The 15,937-nt window shown below is 52.2% G+C and overlaps 1 protein-coding gene across 4 annotated transcripts in view; it reads left to right on the forward strand.

The window, feature by feature from the left end:
* Positions 1–14,058, forward strand: part of ETS1 (ETS proto-oncogene 1, transcription factor) — a 65,697-nt gene extending 51,639 nt beyond the window's left edge. For 3 of the 4 annotated variants that reach the window (XM_086476806.1, XM_086476804.1, XM_086476807.1), the window contains 3 exons: positions 3,280–3,540; positions 13,199–13,317; positions 13,843–14,058. In XM_086476806.1, coding sequence (XP_086332932.1) covers positions 3,280–3,540; positions 13,199–13,317; positions 13,843–14,058 — 596 coding nt within the window. The remainder of the gene's footprint in view (positions 1–3,279; positions 3,541–13,198; positions 13,318–13,842) is intronic. The other variant, XM_086476805.1, reaches the window with a different exon arrangement.
* Positions 14,059–15,937: the final 1,879 nt, after the last annotated feature.

Genomic DNA, 15,937 nt, shown 5'->3' on the forward strand with positions numbered 1-15,937 from the left:
CAGATGGGTTCCCTGATGGCTTTGAGCCCTCCCTGCCTTTCTCTCCAGGGAAAACATGAAGAAGGTCTCTCTTTGCTCTGCTCTGCTGCCTGTTTTTACGACATCAGCAAATATGCAGCATTTCTGGCTCCGCACTTTGATGTCAAACTTGACTGAAGTTAAAATAGGCTTTAAGGTTATTAGGGAGGACAGACTGCTGTGTGGTTGTATAAATCTCGTTTTCCTAGAAGACCAGGCAAAACCCCGCAAGTTCTTCACAAGTTCTCATCAGGAATTACTGTCCCAGGCTCTGAAGGGTTTTACACTTGATGATCCAAAGTCTTTATCTATTATCTCCACTGATTTTGACGGCTGCTTGCTGGAACTGATAATCTGTTCTGATGAACCCGAGCCCTGTGCTTTGTTAGGAGGTGCAGATGTCATGGGTTGAGTCAGTGACAGATCTGAAGGACCCCCTGAATCCTTGTGCTACAGCCCTACATCTCCAAAGAGTTACAGATACACGATTCCTGTTGGAGATGATGGGCTTTAAACACCTAAACACTTTTGAGGATCTGAGCCCAAGTACCTTTTCAATTAATATTATTAAATTCTGAACACATGGGGCCCAGATGCCCGACTACTTTGTAATTACACAGCTTAATGCAAGGCTGAGGATCTGGCTCACAGTGTATATTCAAAGCAAAAGTTTAATCCATAGAGCTCAAAGTCACTTACAAAGGGGTATCATTATCTCCTGATTCCAGGTAGGGAACCTGAGGCACGGGGAAGAGATCTGACCTGCCTCCGATCGCGCCCTGAATAGAATCCAGGTGTCCCCATGCCTAAAATTCATTATAGTAACATGTTGCTGTGAGCCAGGTTTGATGTTGAACGTTTAAACCCATTCATCCAGCGACGAGAGCCGAAGATGTGCTGGTTTCCTGTGAAAGCTGGAGCCCCTCTGCAGGTCTGCATCCCGTACGCGTTGCTCAGTGCAGCTCATTTTACCTTTCTCATTCTTTTTCCAAGCTGGGAGAGCTAATGACAGGAAAGTTATTATTTGTATTATTACCTCTGCTTCTGCTGCTGGCTGGGTGTTAATATGAGAGAGGTGACTTGGACGCTACGGTCAGCCGAAAGGGCAGCGGAGTTACAATTTTAGGCAAGCTCCTCTTTCTGGGCTTGTTTTTCTGGATATCTTTCATCGGTGTCTTTCCCTTTTCTTGATCAACATAGGTGATTTCATCATAATTCTCACTGAAGTGCAATGATTCAGGCATGCTTTTGCAACGGTACCTCGAGCCTGCGCTCGCTGGCAAGCCTAAAAAGGCTCCAGGGGAGGGAAGAGCGAGCCCTTAACTCAGCGTTGGGGACCAAGGGCCCCTGGTGTTAGCGAACACCGAATGCAACTGAAGAAATGCAACAGGCTACAGCTGTGCTTACACTACAGCTGCATTTCGGCCATGCAGAAGGGCCTTTGGGTGGCATTAATCCTCCCAGAGCGGTATAAAGAAGCCTCCAGAGCGGTATAAAGAAGCTTTAATAATATAAAGCAGAGTCCAGTTGATTTATATTTACGTACATCTTCACCTTCCCCTGGTAGGTTAGTCTGTCGTGGAGTCAAGCACTTCAGCAGCGGGAGATTCAGGCTGAAGTTTTTCCACATCGTCGCCTTTTGCCTTTCTTTGTGTGGGCTTCAGGAGTGAATTTTGTGGTCCCTTGGGAGCTGTTTCGCTTTGCCTTATCAGCGAGGGAGGGTGTCTGGTTGGAAAGTGTTGCTGCCAAACTCTTAACAAGCTTCTCCTGAGTAGGTGCAAGGCATGATTTTTCAAAGGCTCACGGTTAAGTCAAATTTAGGTGAATTTTCAATGAAGTGACGCAAGTCGCGTCTCCGACGCCGCGGCTGTTTATCTGGCAGATTGTTAATTCCTTTTCTATGCGAGCTTGGGCCGCAGGACTTCTCAGGGAAGTGGTTCTGCCAATTAATGAAGATGCACAAAGCGGTCTGAATGTTCCCCTTGCAGGATTCAGGAAGTGATTGAAGTGTATTCTGTGAAATTCTCAAAAAACTGAAAGGAAAAAAAAATAAAATGAGTTTGAAGAATGGATATTACCAGCAGAATCAAGCCAATGGAGCCAAACTTCAAATGATTCCGGTCCAGCAATCAGAGCAGAGCCCACAGTAGTTGAGTCTTTTCGCAGCAAGCGCTCTTCAAACTACAACACAATGAATATGTGGGGGAGTGTGCCAGCGTGATTCTACGTTGCTGTTCCCCTGTGATTTACTATTTGGGCCCAAGCTGTGGGTAGCTCTGCCAGTGGAAATTTCTCCAGGAGTTCTTGCACAATCCCAGCAGCTGTTTTTAGCCTGGTTTGGGAAATTAGTGAACTTGAATGATCCTGTTACGCTCTTAGTTTGTCAGTAAAGCTGTTGAGCAATCGGCAGCGTACGGGAGATCAGAGAGAGCAATTCCAGTTTGTTCTTTGGATCCTTTTTTAGCTCTCTTTTAAGTACAGAGGGTATACTTACACTGTCTCTAGTGGGTGTAAATCAGCATAGCACTGCTGAGGATCTGGCCTCTCCTGTTCTGGTCTTTGCTAAAAATACCCCAGAGAGTAGCTTTGATACAACCCAGCTGTGCTCACCTTACCAGAACTGGAAAAATAGCTGTTTGAGCTCTCAGCCTTTTGCTCTCCTCCTCCATCAAATCTGCTGCTGTTCGGGGATTTGGGAGTGGAAGCTGATTGTAACATATGGCAATAAAAGGCTGCTGTATAGTTTTGCAGGGAACATCAAAAGTAAAGAACCTGGGTGTCCAGTGCCCTTGAATGTGCCTGAGCAGCATGTATATAGGGCTGGCAGATAGAATATGGGACTTACTGGAGACTTGTATCTTTCAGCAGCAAGAGCAAGAGGTCCTGGCACCTTGAACTGAGCCCTGAATATCTGTCTAAAGTGGATTATTTCTCTGCCATTGCTTTTTTTGAAACAGAGGACGATTTCCAGTTAGACCCAGGCGTTAGTCTTGGGTAGAGAGTCAGGACTTTGGGTTTTTCCCCTGACTCTTCCGTGCTTTGCTGCCTCAACTTCTCCAGGGCTCAGGTAGCCCTGCTCTGGATTACGAAGATTATAAAAGCATTCCAGTTTCAGGCTGTACTTGCGAGTTTGTTTGGAGATGAGGCATGGTGGGACAGCAGCATTTGCCTGGAAGGTGAAACATCCTTCTCCCGGCCGTGGCAAGCTAAAGCATTGCTGTGCTGGCCAGGCCCATCTCACACGCCCTTCCCTCTCGCCAGGTAAACTGGGTGGCCAGGACTCCTTCGAGAGCATAGAGAGCTACGACAGCTGCGACCGCCTGACGCAGTCCTGGAGCAGCCAGTCCTCTTTCCAGAGCCTGCAGCGCGTCCCCTCCTACGACAGCTTTGACTCTGAGGACTACCCCGCCGCCCTGCCCAACCACAAGCCCAAGGGCACCTTCAAGGACTATGTTCGAGATCGGGCCGATATGAACAAGGACAAGCCTGTCATTCCTGCTGCTGCCCTTGCTGGCTACACAGGTAGGGTCATGCTCCTCGGGAAACCGCCTCTCTGCTGAGCCTCTCCATCGGTGGAGGGCAGAGCCTCCAGGGTCTCTAGGTGGCCCAACGACTGTGTTGCTGGTTCAGCAGTCTGTGAGTGAGGGGTTTTGGGGTGTCTCTGGGGTCAGCCACAGAAGTGCGGACACATCCAAGAACACACAACCCCCCGAGGCTGCATGTCCTGCAAGGGCGGGCGTTCCAAACCTCATGGAGGACGTAGGACCTGGCTGAGCGCAGGGCGTTCGATGCCTCGTGTTTTCGTTTACACCTGAGTGCCTCCTGGTTGGGTCTGGTAGGAACTGGCGTCTGGTTCGTATTGCTGAGAACACGAGGTGGTAGAGAGCCCTTGTTTCCCACCCCACGCAGGAGCAGCTGCGTTGCTCCGTGTGATGTGGAGTGACCTTCTCCCCTTCGGGTGTGGAGGAAGCACTTGGTTTTGCTCTTTACCTTGGTGCGAGGCAGTGATGGGATGGTGCCAAAGAAGGCCCAGACATTTTCCATTCCCTGCACTGGGAGAGATGAGAAGAGGTGATAGGCCACAGAAACTCCGTTTTTTACGTGACAGCCTTCCAACAATCTGGCATCTCCGTGGAGAGAAACCTGGTGGGATGGGGCTTCCAGCTGCAACACAGATAAACCTTTCCAGTCCTTCTGTGCCACGTCTTTTCCCTGTACAATAAGTAAAATTCACAGGGTGGCCTCCTGCCAGTTCCCCCTTCCCTCGTACACCCGGATCTCTCCTGCCCCAGCTGGTAGCAGCTGTGGCCCAGAGGAGCCAAGCGGTGGAAATAGTTGGTGCAGATAAAGATCATCAAAAGGTTCAGAGCAGATCCTGAGGTGTGACTGTCCCTGAAATCTCCTCCCACGCATGGCTCATCTTAGGGCTGATATCTAGTTTTGTGTGAGGGGGGGAGAGGTGCAGAGGGGAGGAGAGGTGGAGAGATAATTTTAGGAGCTATGTGTAAAAAAGGAAGTGGTTTGTTGCTATAGCTGTAGTTAGAAAGAAAGCTCAGCCCTGCCTGCTGAATGAGCCTGTTTCGACCAAGTTTATGCAAAATAAAAGTGTGCTTGGCTATTCCTGAATGGTTTTCAGCTGGGGGATGTGGTGGGGAGAGTGGTGGGAGAGGCATGAGTGGTAGGAGGGGCCGTGCTCCGGGACACCGTCCTCTGCCGCGCCACGGAAGTTGATGTTCCTCAGAAACGAGACCAGTGAGCACCACTTGCGATTTTTATGCCTATTTTGTCCCGATAACGCCTTTCGCTACGGCCCGTGGAAGCGTTGTGGATACTCGGTGGCTGGGCAGGAGGGTTGGTTGCTTTTTAACGGCTGGGGAAACTGAGGCACAGAAGCACTGGCAAAACGAGGAGCTTTGTTTTCCAAGCTGGATCTTTCCCTCCGCGTTTGCTGTAGCTCACGGAAAAGAGCCGCCTCCGTAGAGAGGTGGCGTTCCCAGCTCCCTCCACGAGCGAGGAGCTGAAGTCGGCAGCTGGACCCCGTGTTTTGCCAAGGAGCATTAGCACCCCAAAGAGCGTCCTTGGACTCGTGCCGCCAGGAAGGGGAGACTTTGGTTAATGCGGTGCCAGAGCACACTCCCAAACGCTTTGCGGTGCATAACATTTTCCCTCGCCTCATTTCCAACCCCGTTTTGAGCGGGGAAGGTAATCCCTTGGCCCAGGCGTTTTGGTGTGATCAGTGAGTAGGAGCACCTGATTTTTTTTTGCATCGCTTCACTTGAGAAATTTTAAACGGGGAGAGGAAAAGCAGAGGTTACCAGAATCAGGAAATCCTCGGGTTGGAGCACTGCTTGCTTGCTCCAAAGCCCGCTAAGCAATAATTCGCTCCTCAAATGGCCACTGCCTGCATTTACCATTGGGAACAAGCTTTGAACAGATGATCTTTGCAGGCATGTGACTCCAGAGATGTCCTCTGTCCCTTTTTGGAGCCTACTGCCCTGTCAGCACCTTACGTTTTCTGTGCAAAGGGGAGCCCAGCATGGCTGCAAAGCGACGCCAGGTTGCTGTGGAAGCAGGTCACAGTGAGAGCGAGTGAGACGACGTGGCGTTACAAACTGTAGGAGAAATGGGCACTTTCAAAACTGTTTGGTGTTAGTGTATTTCTAAAAAGAAAAATAAAGAAAAGGAGAGCACTGAGAAGTGCTGGACCTCTTTCTTGAGCAAGGAGTATGGGGACTCTTCAGGCAGAACTCCTAGGTTCTTCTTTTTTTTGCTTTGCTTTACTTTTACTTTACGCAGGGGAGGAAGTGCTGTCTAGCAGCTAGAGTGGAGGAACTTGAAGTCTGGGCTCAGTTTGCAGCTCTGGGGAGGAGGTGGAGCCTCCAAATGAGCAGAGCAGGGGATTACCAGCCCAGGGTCCCAGAGCGGCCAGGACCCCTGCTTTCTCTTTCTCAGATGATACCTCGAGCGTGTCCAACACCAGTCAGCAGCCAGCGGAGCACCCAACAGACATGCCATGGTGTGCACCTCTTAGGGCTGGAAGGGTGAAGCCTGGGACATCACGTCCTTCATCTCCAGGGCTCTCTGGGTTGGCTTTAAGAACTTGACAATTTTGTTTTGCCGGTGGCCCAGGGAGGTGGCACAGTGCTTTATCGCAGCCGCGGCGGATCTCTGATGGTATCTGCCCTAGGAGGCGCATGCTTTGGTGAGAAGGTGCATTTTGGCGGAAGCTCCACTTGCGTTTGATGTGTTCTTCACCCAGCTCGCGCGAGCAGCTTTTCAAAGCTGCGTTATCTGCCCCCACATCTTGACCTAATTTAACAAGTTGCCATGGTTGCTCAGATAGAGGTTGATGCAATTTTCTTATCTTTTTTTTGAAGGAGAAATGTAACTGCTCCGGAGTTGGTGAACTTCAGTTTCCATAGCTCAAGGAGGGCCAGCTCTGGTCATCTCTGGTTTTGGGGCCAGCTCTCTCAAACCTTGTCCAGCTTAAGTCTTACATTAAGCCAGATTTTCTTTTTCCGACGTGACCTAGGCACTGGAGACAGAATGCAGCCATCAAATTTAGGCAGGTGGTGTGTCAAGGTGCGTCTTCTCTGCAGGCAGATGTGCTAAACCTCGTGTTGGCTTAGCTGAAGCTAAGAGCTGAAGCTCTCTCCTTCAGGCAGCGGTGCAGTGTTGGGTGTGGGCGGGTGGCTGCTGCGAGGCGCATGCAGGCACACGGGCACAGATCCCTCTAGACCTCAGCCCGGCTGGGCTAAATCGAGCCCGGCGTTGCCTCCGTGCCACCTGCAGCCCTACCTGGCTGGATCCTGGATCCGACGGGTGCCACGGCCACCAGCATCCTCCGTGTGACCTGACGCCACGCGGATAAGCCCGGACGGTCTGCAGCAGAGAAGCGTGCAGCCCACGCGGAGGGCGGCTGGCGTGGCTCTGGCCGCATCGGTCTTTGGCCTTGCTGCCCTATATTCATCTTTCCCCTACGCTGACCCACTTGTGGTGCTGCCCTCCTGGTGCTGCAGGTCCAGCGGAGCTTCACACCCTCCCTCTGCCCCTGCGGTTGGCGCTAGCCACCCGGGGCTGAATTGTTTTCGGCTTTTCTCGAGCGCCCCAAAGCACCTGCGTGGGTTTATAGCCAAGATGTGGTGTTTGTTTGCTTTGTGGTACGTGGGACCTCAGCGTGGTCTGCGCAGGTCGGGGCTTTCCGTCTGCATGGCCGCGACACCAGAGCTGCGATGTGCCGAGCTGCTGCTCCACGTAGCTGAACAGACAGAGCAGAGCGATTCCCCTCGTGTTTGAGAGGCGGAGGGAGGAAAGAGGGATGAGGGGGTGAAGGGGGCAACCTCGAGCCTTCATCTGCAAGGCTGGTTTTGCATTTGTGATGCTGTCCTTTCTTATGGACCTGGTTAGGAAGGTGCTGCTGCCTTTATAGACAGTATCAGCACCCAAAGAGTTAATGCTCCTTTCCCAGCTAGTATCACTCATGACCTGAGTGTCTCTCTTAGGACAGATTGATGCTATCTTCATTATCATGTTGCCCTTAAAGAAGACAGAAAGTAGCGGAGGGAATAGCCACCTCAGATGCTATCTCGCCCCAGCGCCCAGGAGCGCTTCTGTCTACCAAACGGTTTTGCCCAGGCCAGATCCAACCCTGATCCTTGCTATCAGCATTCACAGTACCATGTCGATAAGGGCCCAAATTTGCCTGCTCAACGCATCTGCCTTGTCCAAATTGTCTGCGGTACAGAGCCTGAAGCCTTCGACGAGCCTCTGTTTCTGAGCGATGCTTATCTGTGACGCAGAAGTGAAAGCACGCAGCTGCTGTTTTGCAAGAAAGTCAAGTCAGCACCAAAGAAAGTTGGTCTCTTTCAAGAGAGCTTGTGTGCTGCTTCCCCTCTTCTTGCTGCCTATGCTGCTGGCCTGAAGCTTCCACCAGCGAGCTCCCTGGATGTGTTGTGGTCATCGGCATCCAAAAATCCGCCAGCAGCTGCCTTCCCGGCCCCTTTCCCACCAGGGTCTGGTGATCTGTCTCTGTTTGACACCTTGGAGCTTTCCTAGAAACATGAGCATCCTTCCTGCCTGCTTGCCTGCCGTTTTGGAGAAGTTGTGCCTTTATGGGCAGCCGTGGCCACTTGTGTCTTGGGTAAGGGGAATTTGGAGGTGCAGTCAGCTGCCCCGGCAATCAGAAGCAGCACAACAGCACCCCTGTCCCCTGTGTGATGCAGGGGAAGTTGTTAGCTCGCTCCTTCTGGGCCATACCCTTTACCTGCCCTTGCAGGGTGACTTCAAGCGTGGCCAGCCGGTGGCTCCTGCCCGCGTTCTGCCTCTGGTGCAGAGCCTGCATGGGCTCAGCAGCCCCTTTCCGCCTCCGCAAGGTGGGGAGCTCGAGGGTGGGGTTCGGGGTTGGTTCGGTGGCTCCTGCTCCACCTGCCAGACATGTGCAAATGACAGTGAAATCAGCCCCACGCAACGCTGCCCAACCGTGACGGCACCTCTGCTCTCACCAGAGCTGCTGCAGCCACCGGCAGCGGCTTCTCAGCAGCCCAGAAGCGGTGGCAAAGCAGCAACTGTGGCTTTGGCTCTCCTTCGAGCAACGAGCTGGAGCGTTGCACGGCAGCTCTTGGCCTGCAGGACCACCTTCAGGGGGAGACGTGAAGCTCACGAAACCCTTTGTGCTTTGCCAGATGCCTCTGGAGTGAGACCAGTCCTCCCAGCACGTTCTTCCTCAGAACAGAGATGAATCAGGAAAGCAGAGCTGGCTCGGAGTGTCCCACCTGGCTGCTCTCCTGTCTATAGACCCAGCCCAAAGCGTGTGGCTCCCCAAGGAAGGTCCTTTCTGGATTCTTCCCCGCTTTCTTCACGCCTGCTCTTTGGAGATGCCTCCATCCGAGCCCCACCGCTGCCCTCCCACCCATGCAAAGCTGGCTCTTCACCGGGGCGTGACTGCCCGCGCCAGCCTGGGCAAGAGCTGGGGCGGAGGCGGCTGGGCTTGGTCTGATAAAGGAGCGATGGGGACGAGCTTTACTGTCCCCCAGCACGATGGGGGAAATTGGGGACCTTCGGTGCCGCAGTGCCATCGAAGGGGGCTTGGGCAGGGCAGGCACATGAGCGAGGCGAAGGCTGTTTTGGAGATGTTGCTATGCCCAATTGTTTTGTTGGGTTGGGACCACAAACCACAGAGCAGAAAAGCATAGGTGCGCCGCTTGCTTTTTTTTTTTCAGTAGGGTTTTTTTTTCCTTCTTCTTGTTGTTTGAAAGAAGGGAAACAAAACAGAGGCCGTTGAGAGGGGTGGGGGTGTGAAACCATCTCGAGAGAGTGTGGGGATGACGTGTTTTGGGCCGTGCCTTCCCGGGTACAGCGCAGATGCCCGTCTGCCCCAGCCGGGTGGTGCCACCGTCACCGGGCCAGTGAAAACGGCTGTCGTGCGTATTTTGGTTTCAAACCCCTCCAGAGCCCCACTGGGTAGGAAGGTGGTAGGGGACCTCCAGTCCTAACCGAGGGATGATGGCACAGGGATGGCGTGGCACCAAACCAGTTGCTCTGGGGGCACCCACGGGTGCTGTCAGAGGGCTGGTGCCGAGGAGGCACCACTGAGAGCTGCTTCCCACTGTAGGAGCTGGCTGCCGTCCAGTTTAGGAGGCATATTTTCCCCCTGATGCGGGAGAATTCCTGCAGTGTGACACTCCCTGCTGAAGGACCCCGTTCAGTGCCACCGAGGCTAGACAGGGTGCCCATTGTGACCCCGGTAGGCAGGCGAGCCCCTCCGGCGGGCGCTATTCTTAGCAGCCTTCACGAGTGCCGGAGGTCACGGCGGGGTGGGAGGACATCCCACCGCCCTCTGAGTCCTCGCCTTGTCTTTTGTGGAGCAGGGGCTGCCCCCATTCCTCTACCAGCTTGCTCTGGGAAGCCCCTTGATGTGTGCGGTGGGACCAGTGCCGTAAAAGGTGGCTTGTGTCTCTCCACCCCGCGCTTGGGGCTGTATCCAAAAAATAAGAGGACACTCCAGCGGTGGTTGTTTTTGGAGAAAACCAAGGCAGCAGGTCGTGGGGTGGCCTCGGGGCGGTCGGCGTGGCTGCATGTGCCTGTGCCATGAAGTGATCTGGACCAAGCGTCGTGGTGGGGATTTCCAGCCCCGGCTGGGGACGAGCAGAAGGGTTGAAGGAGAAGGGATGGAAAATGGGCGCTGCTCCCAGCTCCTGCGGGGGCGGAGATTTGGGGTGCGGAGACAAGCCCAGCAGCTTCGTGCTTGCCCTGATAGCTTTGGTGACGCGATGTCGGGGGCGGGGTGGCATCTCTGCACGAGCCAAGGGTCGCCTTGAAATCCTTTTAGGCGTTGGGAGAAGTAACTCCCTGCTCCTTCCTGGTCTGCAGGGCAGGGAAAAGCAGCTCATTTCTGAAGACAGCCCTCTCAGCGCTCATTACAGCTGTGTTGGCCCACCAGATGATGCATGGACCTCCAGCACCCCTGCTCTGATCATTTCACCTTCCTACCCTACGGACTCCCCAGAGCTGTTTTCGGGCACGCAGGCCCGGGCATGTGCCGGGGTTTGGTTCCTGCTCCCTCGTGCATCACCCGCCTGGCTGACATTTCGGAGTCATGCCCCAGCGGCACATCTGCAGGGCCTCCGCTGCCTTCCCCTCTGGCAGGGCGTGTGTTTATAGGAGCTGAGACATGCCTGCGAGCCCTCCAGTAAACACATTCTTGACATAATTGCTTGTCCAACACAGAGGAATTTGGGGTTTTACACGTGTCCCGCAGGCGGCTCGGAATAGACCTTGGGAATCCCTGTTCCAAGGATGACACCGCTTCCTTCAAAATCCCAAAATACCCGGCAGAGGCACCCAGTGCAGAGGCAGGAGCCCTACCTCGCTTGCTGGAGAGAGGGCGAGAAATTGCCGGGTTTCCCGACACCTCTCCGTGCCAGCTGGCAGCCGAGCCGTGAGCACCAAGCATGAACTGCGCCGGCAGCTTGGCTCGGGGTTAACGACACTGGAACCTCAAAAGGCTCCTGCAGAGCCAGGGTGGCCCAGGGGGATTTTGAGGGCGGTAGCTTACCCAAGAACCTGGCACCTAGGTGGTGCGTTTCCATCCGTCTTATTTTGGGGAAGGAATTAAAAAAATCCTTCTTCTTTGGTTGGGCAGGAGAGAAATCGATGTGAGGTGATGAACCTGGTCTTGCTTCAGTCTTGTCTCCTAGGCCTGTTTCTCTGTGAACCTGATTTGGGTGTTGGATGCTCTCTTCATGTGTGTAGGGAGTTGCTGTGAAGTCAGGTGGGCCAAGAGGAACCGTCCCCGCGTGAATTCCTGTGGAGGACCTCAGGTGGCTGAAATAACCTTTTTGCCCAATGTTTTCTCTGCTTTTAAAGCTCGCTGCTATAAATAGGTCTAAGCTTCGAGATGCAGTGGCATTTCAGGCCAGTATTTTGGCTCTTCCCTATCAGATGAGAGGCAAAAGCATCATCTGAATTTCCTCCCTCGTTTTGGCACAGATAACCCAACTCCATCCCTACCGGAGAGCGCGGTTGCGGAGTCAACGTCTTGGCAAGCTCCTGCCAAGAAGGACGGGGCTGGAGCCTTTTCCCACTGTCTGTCCTCTTCCCATTTACAAGCAGAGAGATGCTGTGAGCTCCCTGCTTTCTCCTCCCCGTGGCTGTGCGATAACCCCCAGGGCTTGGTGAAGGACCGGGTGCCTGCAAAACCCTGGAGCGGTTCCTTAGGGTTAAAAGGAGGGAAACAATTTGAGGAGGGCTGGACGGGGCACAGCGATTCCCCTGTCCCGGAGCCAGCTCTCTCATTTCCTCCTCCCCAGCAGCTTGTCTGCTTTTGAGTCATTTCAAACCATGTGGAAAAGGGGGAAACAGCCCTCTCTTCCCTCCGCGGGTTATCCCGCAGTCACAGCTCTGACAGCCTTCATTGTCATTCATGGAAACAGGCTGTTCTCCATCCTTTTTTCGGACTACATAACTCTTTTTTTCCCTGCTTGAAGCTTGTGCTCATTGCTGTCAGCAGGCGGGTTTACCCCAGTCCTAATCCAGTCCTAATCCAGCCTGTGCAATTCTTTTTGTGAGAAATCATTTCCTCTAATCTCTGGCTCTGTTTATTATTATTATTATTATTGTCATTCTTGTAATTAGTGATATAGTCTAAGCTGCGTTTAAAACATGGCAAAATCTCTCCCGAAACATGTTGCCCAGAGCTAAAAGTGCAATATTTTGGGTGCGGCCGCATTTGGAAGTTGCTCATCAAAGAGATTTTGGCTTGAGGGCTTCTCCTCTACCTTTGATTGGGACACAAGCGCACGGAAGAGATAAGTATTTCGAAATCATTCCACATAACATCATTCATCCAGCCAAAACCAGCCTGCGAAGCCACGGGCCTCTCAGTGGGGTGCACCGGGTGCTGGAGGTTAGTTGTGTCGGGCTCAGGACCCCAAGGCCAATTGCTGTTGGCCATAATGACCACCAAAAGACCGTGGTGTTGTAAGGAAAGGCCGAGCGTACGTGGCACGGGGTGCTGCGCGCCGCCTCGTGCCTCTCCAGCTGGCTTAGGGGAACCAGCAGCCGCAGGGAGATGTGCTTATGGCTTTGCTGAGACCGTGTGCTGGGGAGATGCACCGGTGCTGAGCTGGTGAGATCCGCCTGCGGAGCCAGCCGGCCCCTGCCTTCCCCGCAGCGAGCTCTGCGAGCCCGGCGTAGCCCGATCCTGCAGCAACACGCCCTGGAAAGAGGCCAAATAATTTTCATACCTGGGTGCCCCCTTATCTTCGGTAAACAGCGACGGAGCAAAGAGTCAAGGTCGGGAAGCGAGAGTCTGCCGGAGTTCATGCGATGGCCAGGAGCTTTTTTGGCACGGAGGAGACGGTGGTGCTCTTGTGCCAAGACAATGACTCCTCGCTGTTTGGATGCCAGAAAAATAATCCTATTTATGTAACTCGAAGTGAAGCATTCCAGTGCATGAATATTCAGCTCTTACTGCAAATAGGAAGCTCTCTTACCTGCAGGATTTAACTCTCAAGCTGTCATCTCAGCCCAGATCTTGCCCTGTGGCCGCTGATGGGATTTTTTTGATAGTAGAAGGTTTTATTTTTTTCAGTGAGCACCGTTTGCATGTGATTTTTCCCCGGGGTAGAAGGGGCCGTGCTTTTCCTGACGTTAACATCTCGTGTTTCCTTTGTCTCTCTAGGCAGCGGACCCATCCAACTGTGGCAATTCCTGCTGGAGCTGCTCACCGACAAGTCCTGTCAGTCCTTCATCAGCTGGACGGGCGATGGCTGGGAATTCAAACTTTCTGACCCAGACGAGGTAGAGTACCCTGCAATTAAGCGCACGGCCCAAATATCGGCGTGGATAACCCTCCCCTCCTCCCTTCAGGGCTGAGATTTGGGCAGTCGTGTCGTCGTGGTGTGGGGTACGGGTAGGGAAAGACAATGAATTAAAGCTCAGCTGAAAACTTGTGAAAAACTGGGCTGCAGTAATACCTGGGAAGCAGTAATCTGTGCCCGGTGTTGGTGGGAAGTCGCTGAAACACCACAGAGAGAGAGACGTAGTCCCAAAGCTCTTCGAACACGGTATGTACAGGTGAGAGGGGGGACGTCCCACTGTTTTGGGGGAACAGATGGGGCGTGAGTTCCCTTCCCTGACTTACACATCCTCATAGACACCGCTGCCATGTTCTGCCATTGCACAGGAGTTGGTCTTCCCAAACGTTGTGACCCACCTTAAAGACAAGGAACCTCCTCTCCCTTCCCTCGTGGCCAGCGCGGCCCAACCAAGCCCCGTTGGTTTTTTTTCCATCCCTTCCCTTGACTCTCCTCACCCCTCACCCAGGTGGCCAGGCGGTGGGGCAAGAGGAAAAACAAGCCCAAGATGAACTACGAGAAGCTGAGCCGCGGGTTGCGCTACTACTACGACAAGAACATCATCCACAAGACGGCGGGGAAGCGCTACGTCTACCGCTTCGTCTGCGACCTGCAGAGCCTGCTGGGCTACACCCCCGAGGAGCTCCACGCCATGCTGGATGTCAAACCAGATGCCGACGAGTGAAGGTGGCCGGCCGGGGCGGAGGATCCACCCCCGTGTCATTTTGGAGAGTCAATGGGACTTTTTTTCTGTTGGTTCTTTTATATTTTTTTTTTTTTTTAATTTGGTTTTGCTGTTATTTTCGTTGGGTTTTTTTGTTTTTTTTTGTTTTTTTTTAAAGAGCAACTCAGATTTGATGCTTTGAGGATGTTGGGAGAGAGGGTGGCGGAAGAGGCAAACTTTTGGCCGAAACCTAAAAAGTTTGGTTCGGAGAAGGATGGGCTTTTTTTCTTTTTTTTTTCCTGAAAGCTCCAAGACAGGCTATTTTGGGGTGAAATTCTGAGTTTTAAGGAAGCCAGAAAAATGTAGCTCACTTAAAAAAACAAACCCCCTCCCCATCCCTTGCTGTTTAGAAAAAATATTATCAAATGGATCCCTTCGGTTTTTCTCTTGCTCACTCACAAACTGACAAAATGACAATATTCCTGAGGATCTGAGGATTTTAAACTTTTTTAGGGGGGGGGGGGGGCGGGGAGGGAAGACCAAAGTGGGTGAATATTCCTGCTTCGGGGAGGGGCAATACAGGAAAAAACCGAGAACTGTTTGTCATTCTTGTTACGTTGCCTTTCTGTTGGTTGTCTTCTTTTCTACAAAAGGCAGAATTTTTGCTAGGAGGGATCAAGACTTTTTTTTTTTTTTTTTTTTTTTTAAATTTGTTAAAGTTTTATTTTATTAAATTTTGTGCCAGTATTTTTTTTTAAATAGTCTTAAGCTCTAAGATGGTCTCAGTATTGCAATATTGTGTGTGTTTGTTTCTGTTATGCCAGCAGAGAGTTTTATCACAGTGAGGAAAAAGAAAAAGAAAAAAAAAAAAAAAAACAAACAAAAGGAAAAAAACCCAAAAAAACCAAATTAGTTTATGTAGACCCCACTGGAGAAGTGTGTCGGCATCTCCAAATCATATGTGAAGGAAAATTTAACTCCAAACTGGCTCCTAGTGATGCTGGCTGGGTGTGCCGCCCTTGCTTCCAGTCCCACGCGCTTTGCTCTGCCGTTTGCTGATAAAGCTGGTTGAAATTTCCACTTTTTTTTTTTTATTGTGGTTAAAAAAGGGGCCTTTTTGTACTGCGTTTTGTGCACGAAACCTGTCAAGATTTGCGGGGAAAACGTCGTTTTGCGTTTTCCAAATCACTTTTTTTGCTCAAGGAACACTTTGGTGCTTTCAGAAAATTTGTTTTGTTTTGTTTTGTTTTTTTTGGAGGGGAAAGGGGAGAAATTCCCATGTTTTTATCTGCGTTGATTGGGGGGCAAAAAAATCAGGAAAAAGTTGAAAAACCAAAGGGAAATGTTTTTTTCCTTCCTGTTTTGACCAGCTCTATCTTTATTGCTGTATGTATAAACCAGCCTGGGCACAGGCAGAAAGGAAATTGTCCTTGCAAATGGGTTCTTTACTGCTCTTTGTAAGCCTGATCCTGCGAACCCTGGCAGGGTGTGATTAACATGAAGCATACGACCGGTCTCGCCGGGGTAAACGAGAGGTCTCGTGTGCTCGCCCGAGATGGCGGCAGGATCAGGCCCCGGGGGGGGAGCCCCGGGCTCCTCCAAACCTTTTGCAACCGCTTTGCGTTCAGAGGGGTCAATCCTGCTGCACTGAGCGCTCCCCGGGATGCTCTGAGCAGGCTGAGGCTGCCGGTCGGGGTAGGCTGGCGGTGAGTTAGAGGATCGGGCGGTGAGCGTTTCCATATCCAGACACGACCCCCAAGCTGGATCCGGGCGGGTCTGCCTGCCGAAGGGGGTCTTTCACCCCCGAGAGCCACTTTTTAAAGACAGTATTACGCGTTTGAACCAAAAGTACCTTCTTTTTGTGTTGTTTGTCTGTCCGTCTGTGTGTTTTAGGTAGTTG

This window comes from Leptosomus discolor, chromosome 22 (assembly GCF_034619465.1).
Source record: "Leptosomus discolor isolate bLepDis1 chromosome 22, bLepDis1.hap2, whole genome shotgun sequence".
NCBI classification, from domain to species: domain Eukaryota; kingdom Metazoa; phylum Chordata; class Aves; order Leptosomiformes; family Leptosomidae; genus Leptosomus; species Leptosomus discolor.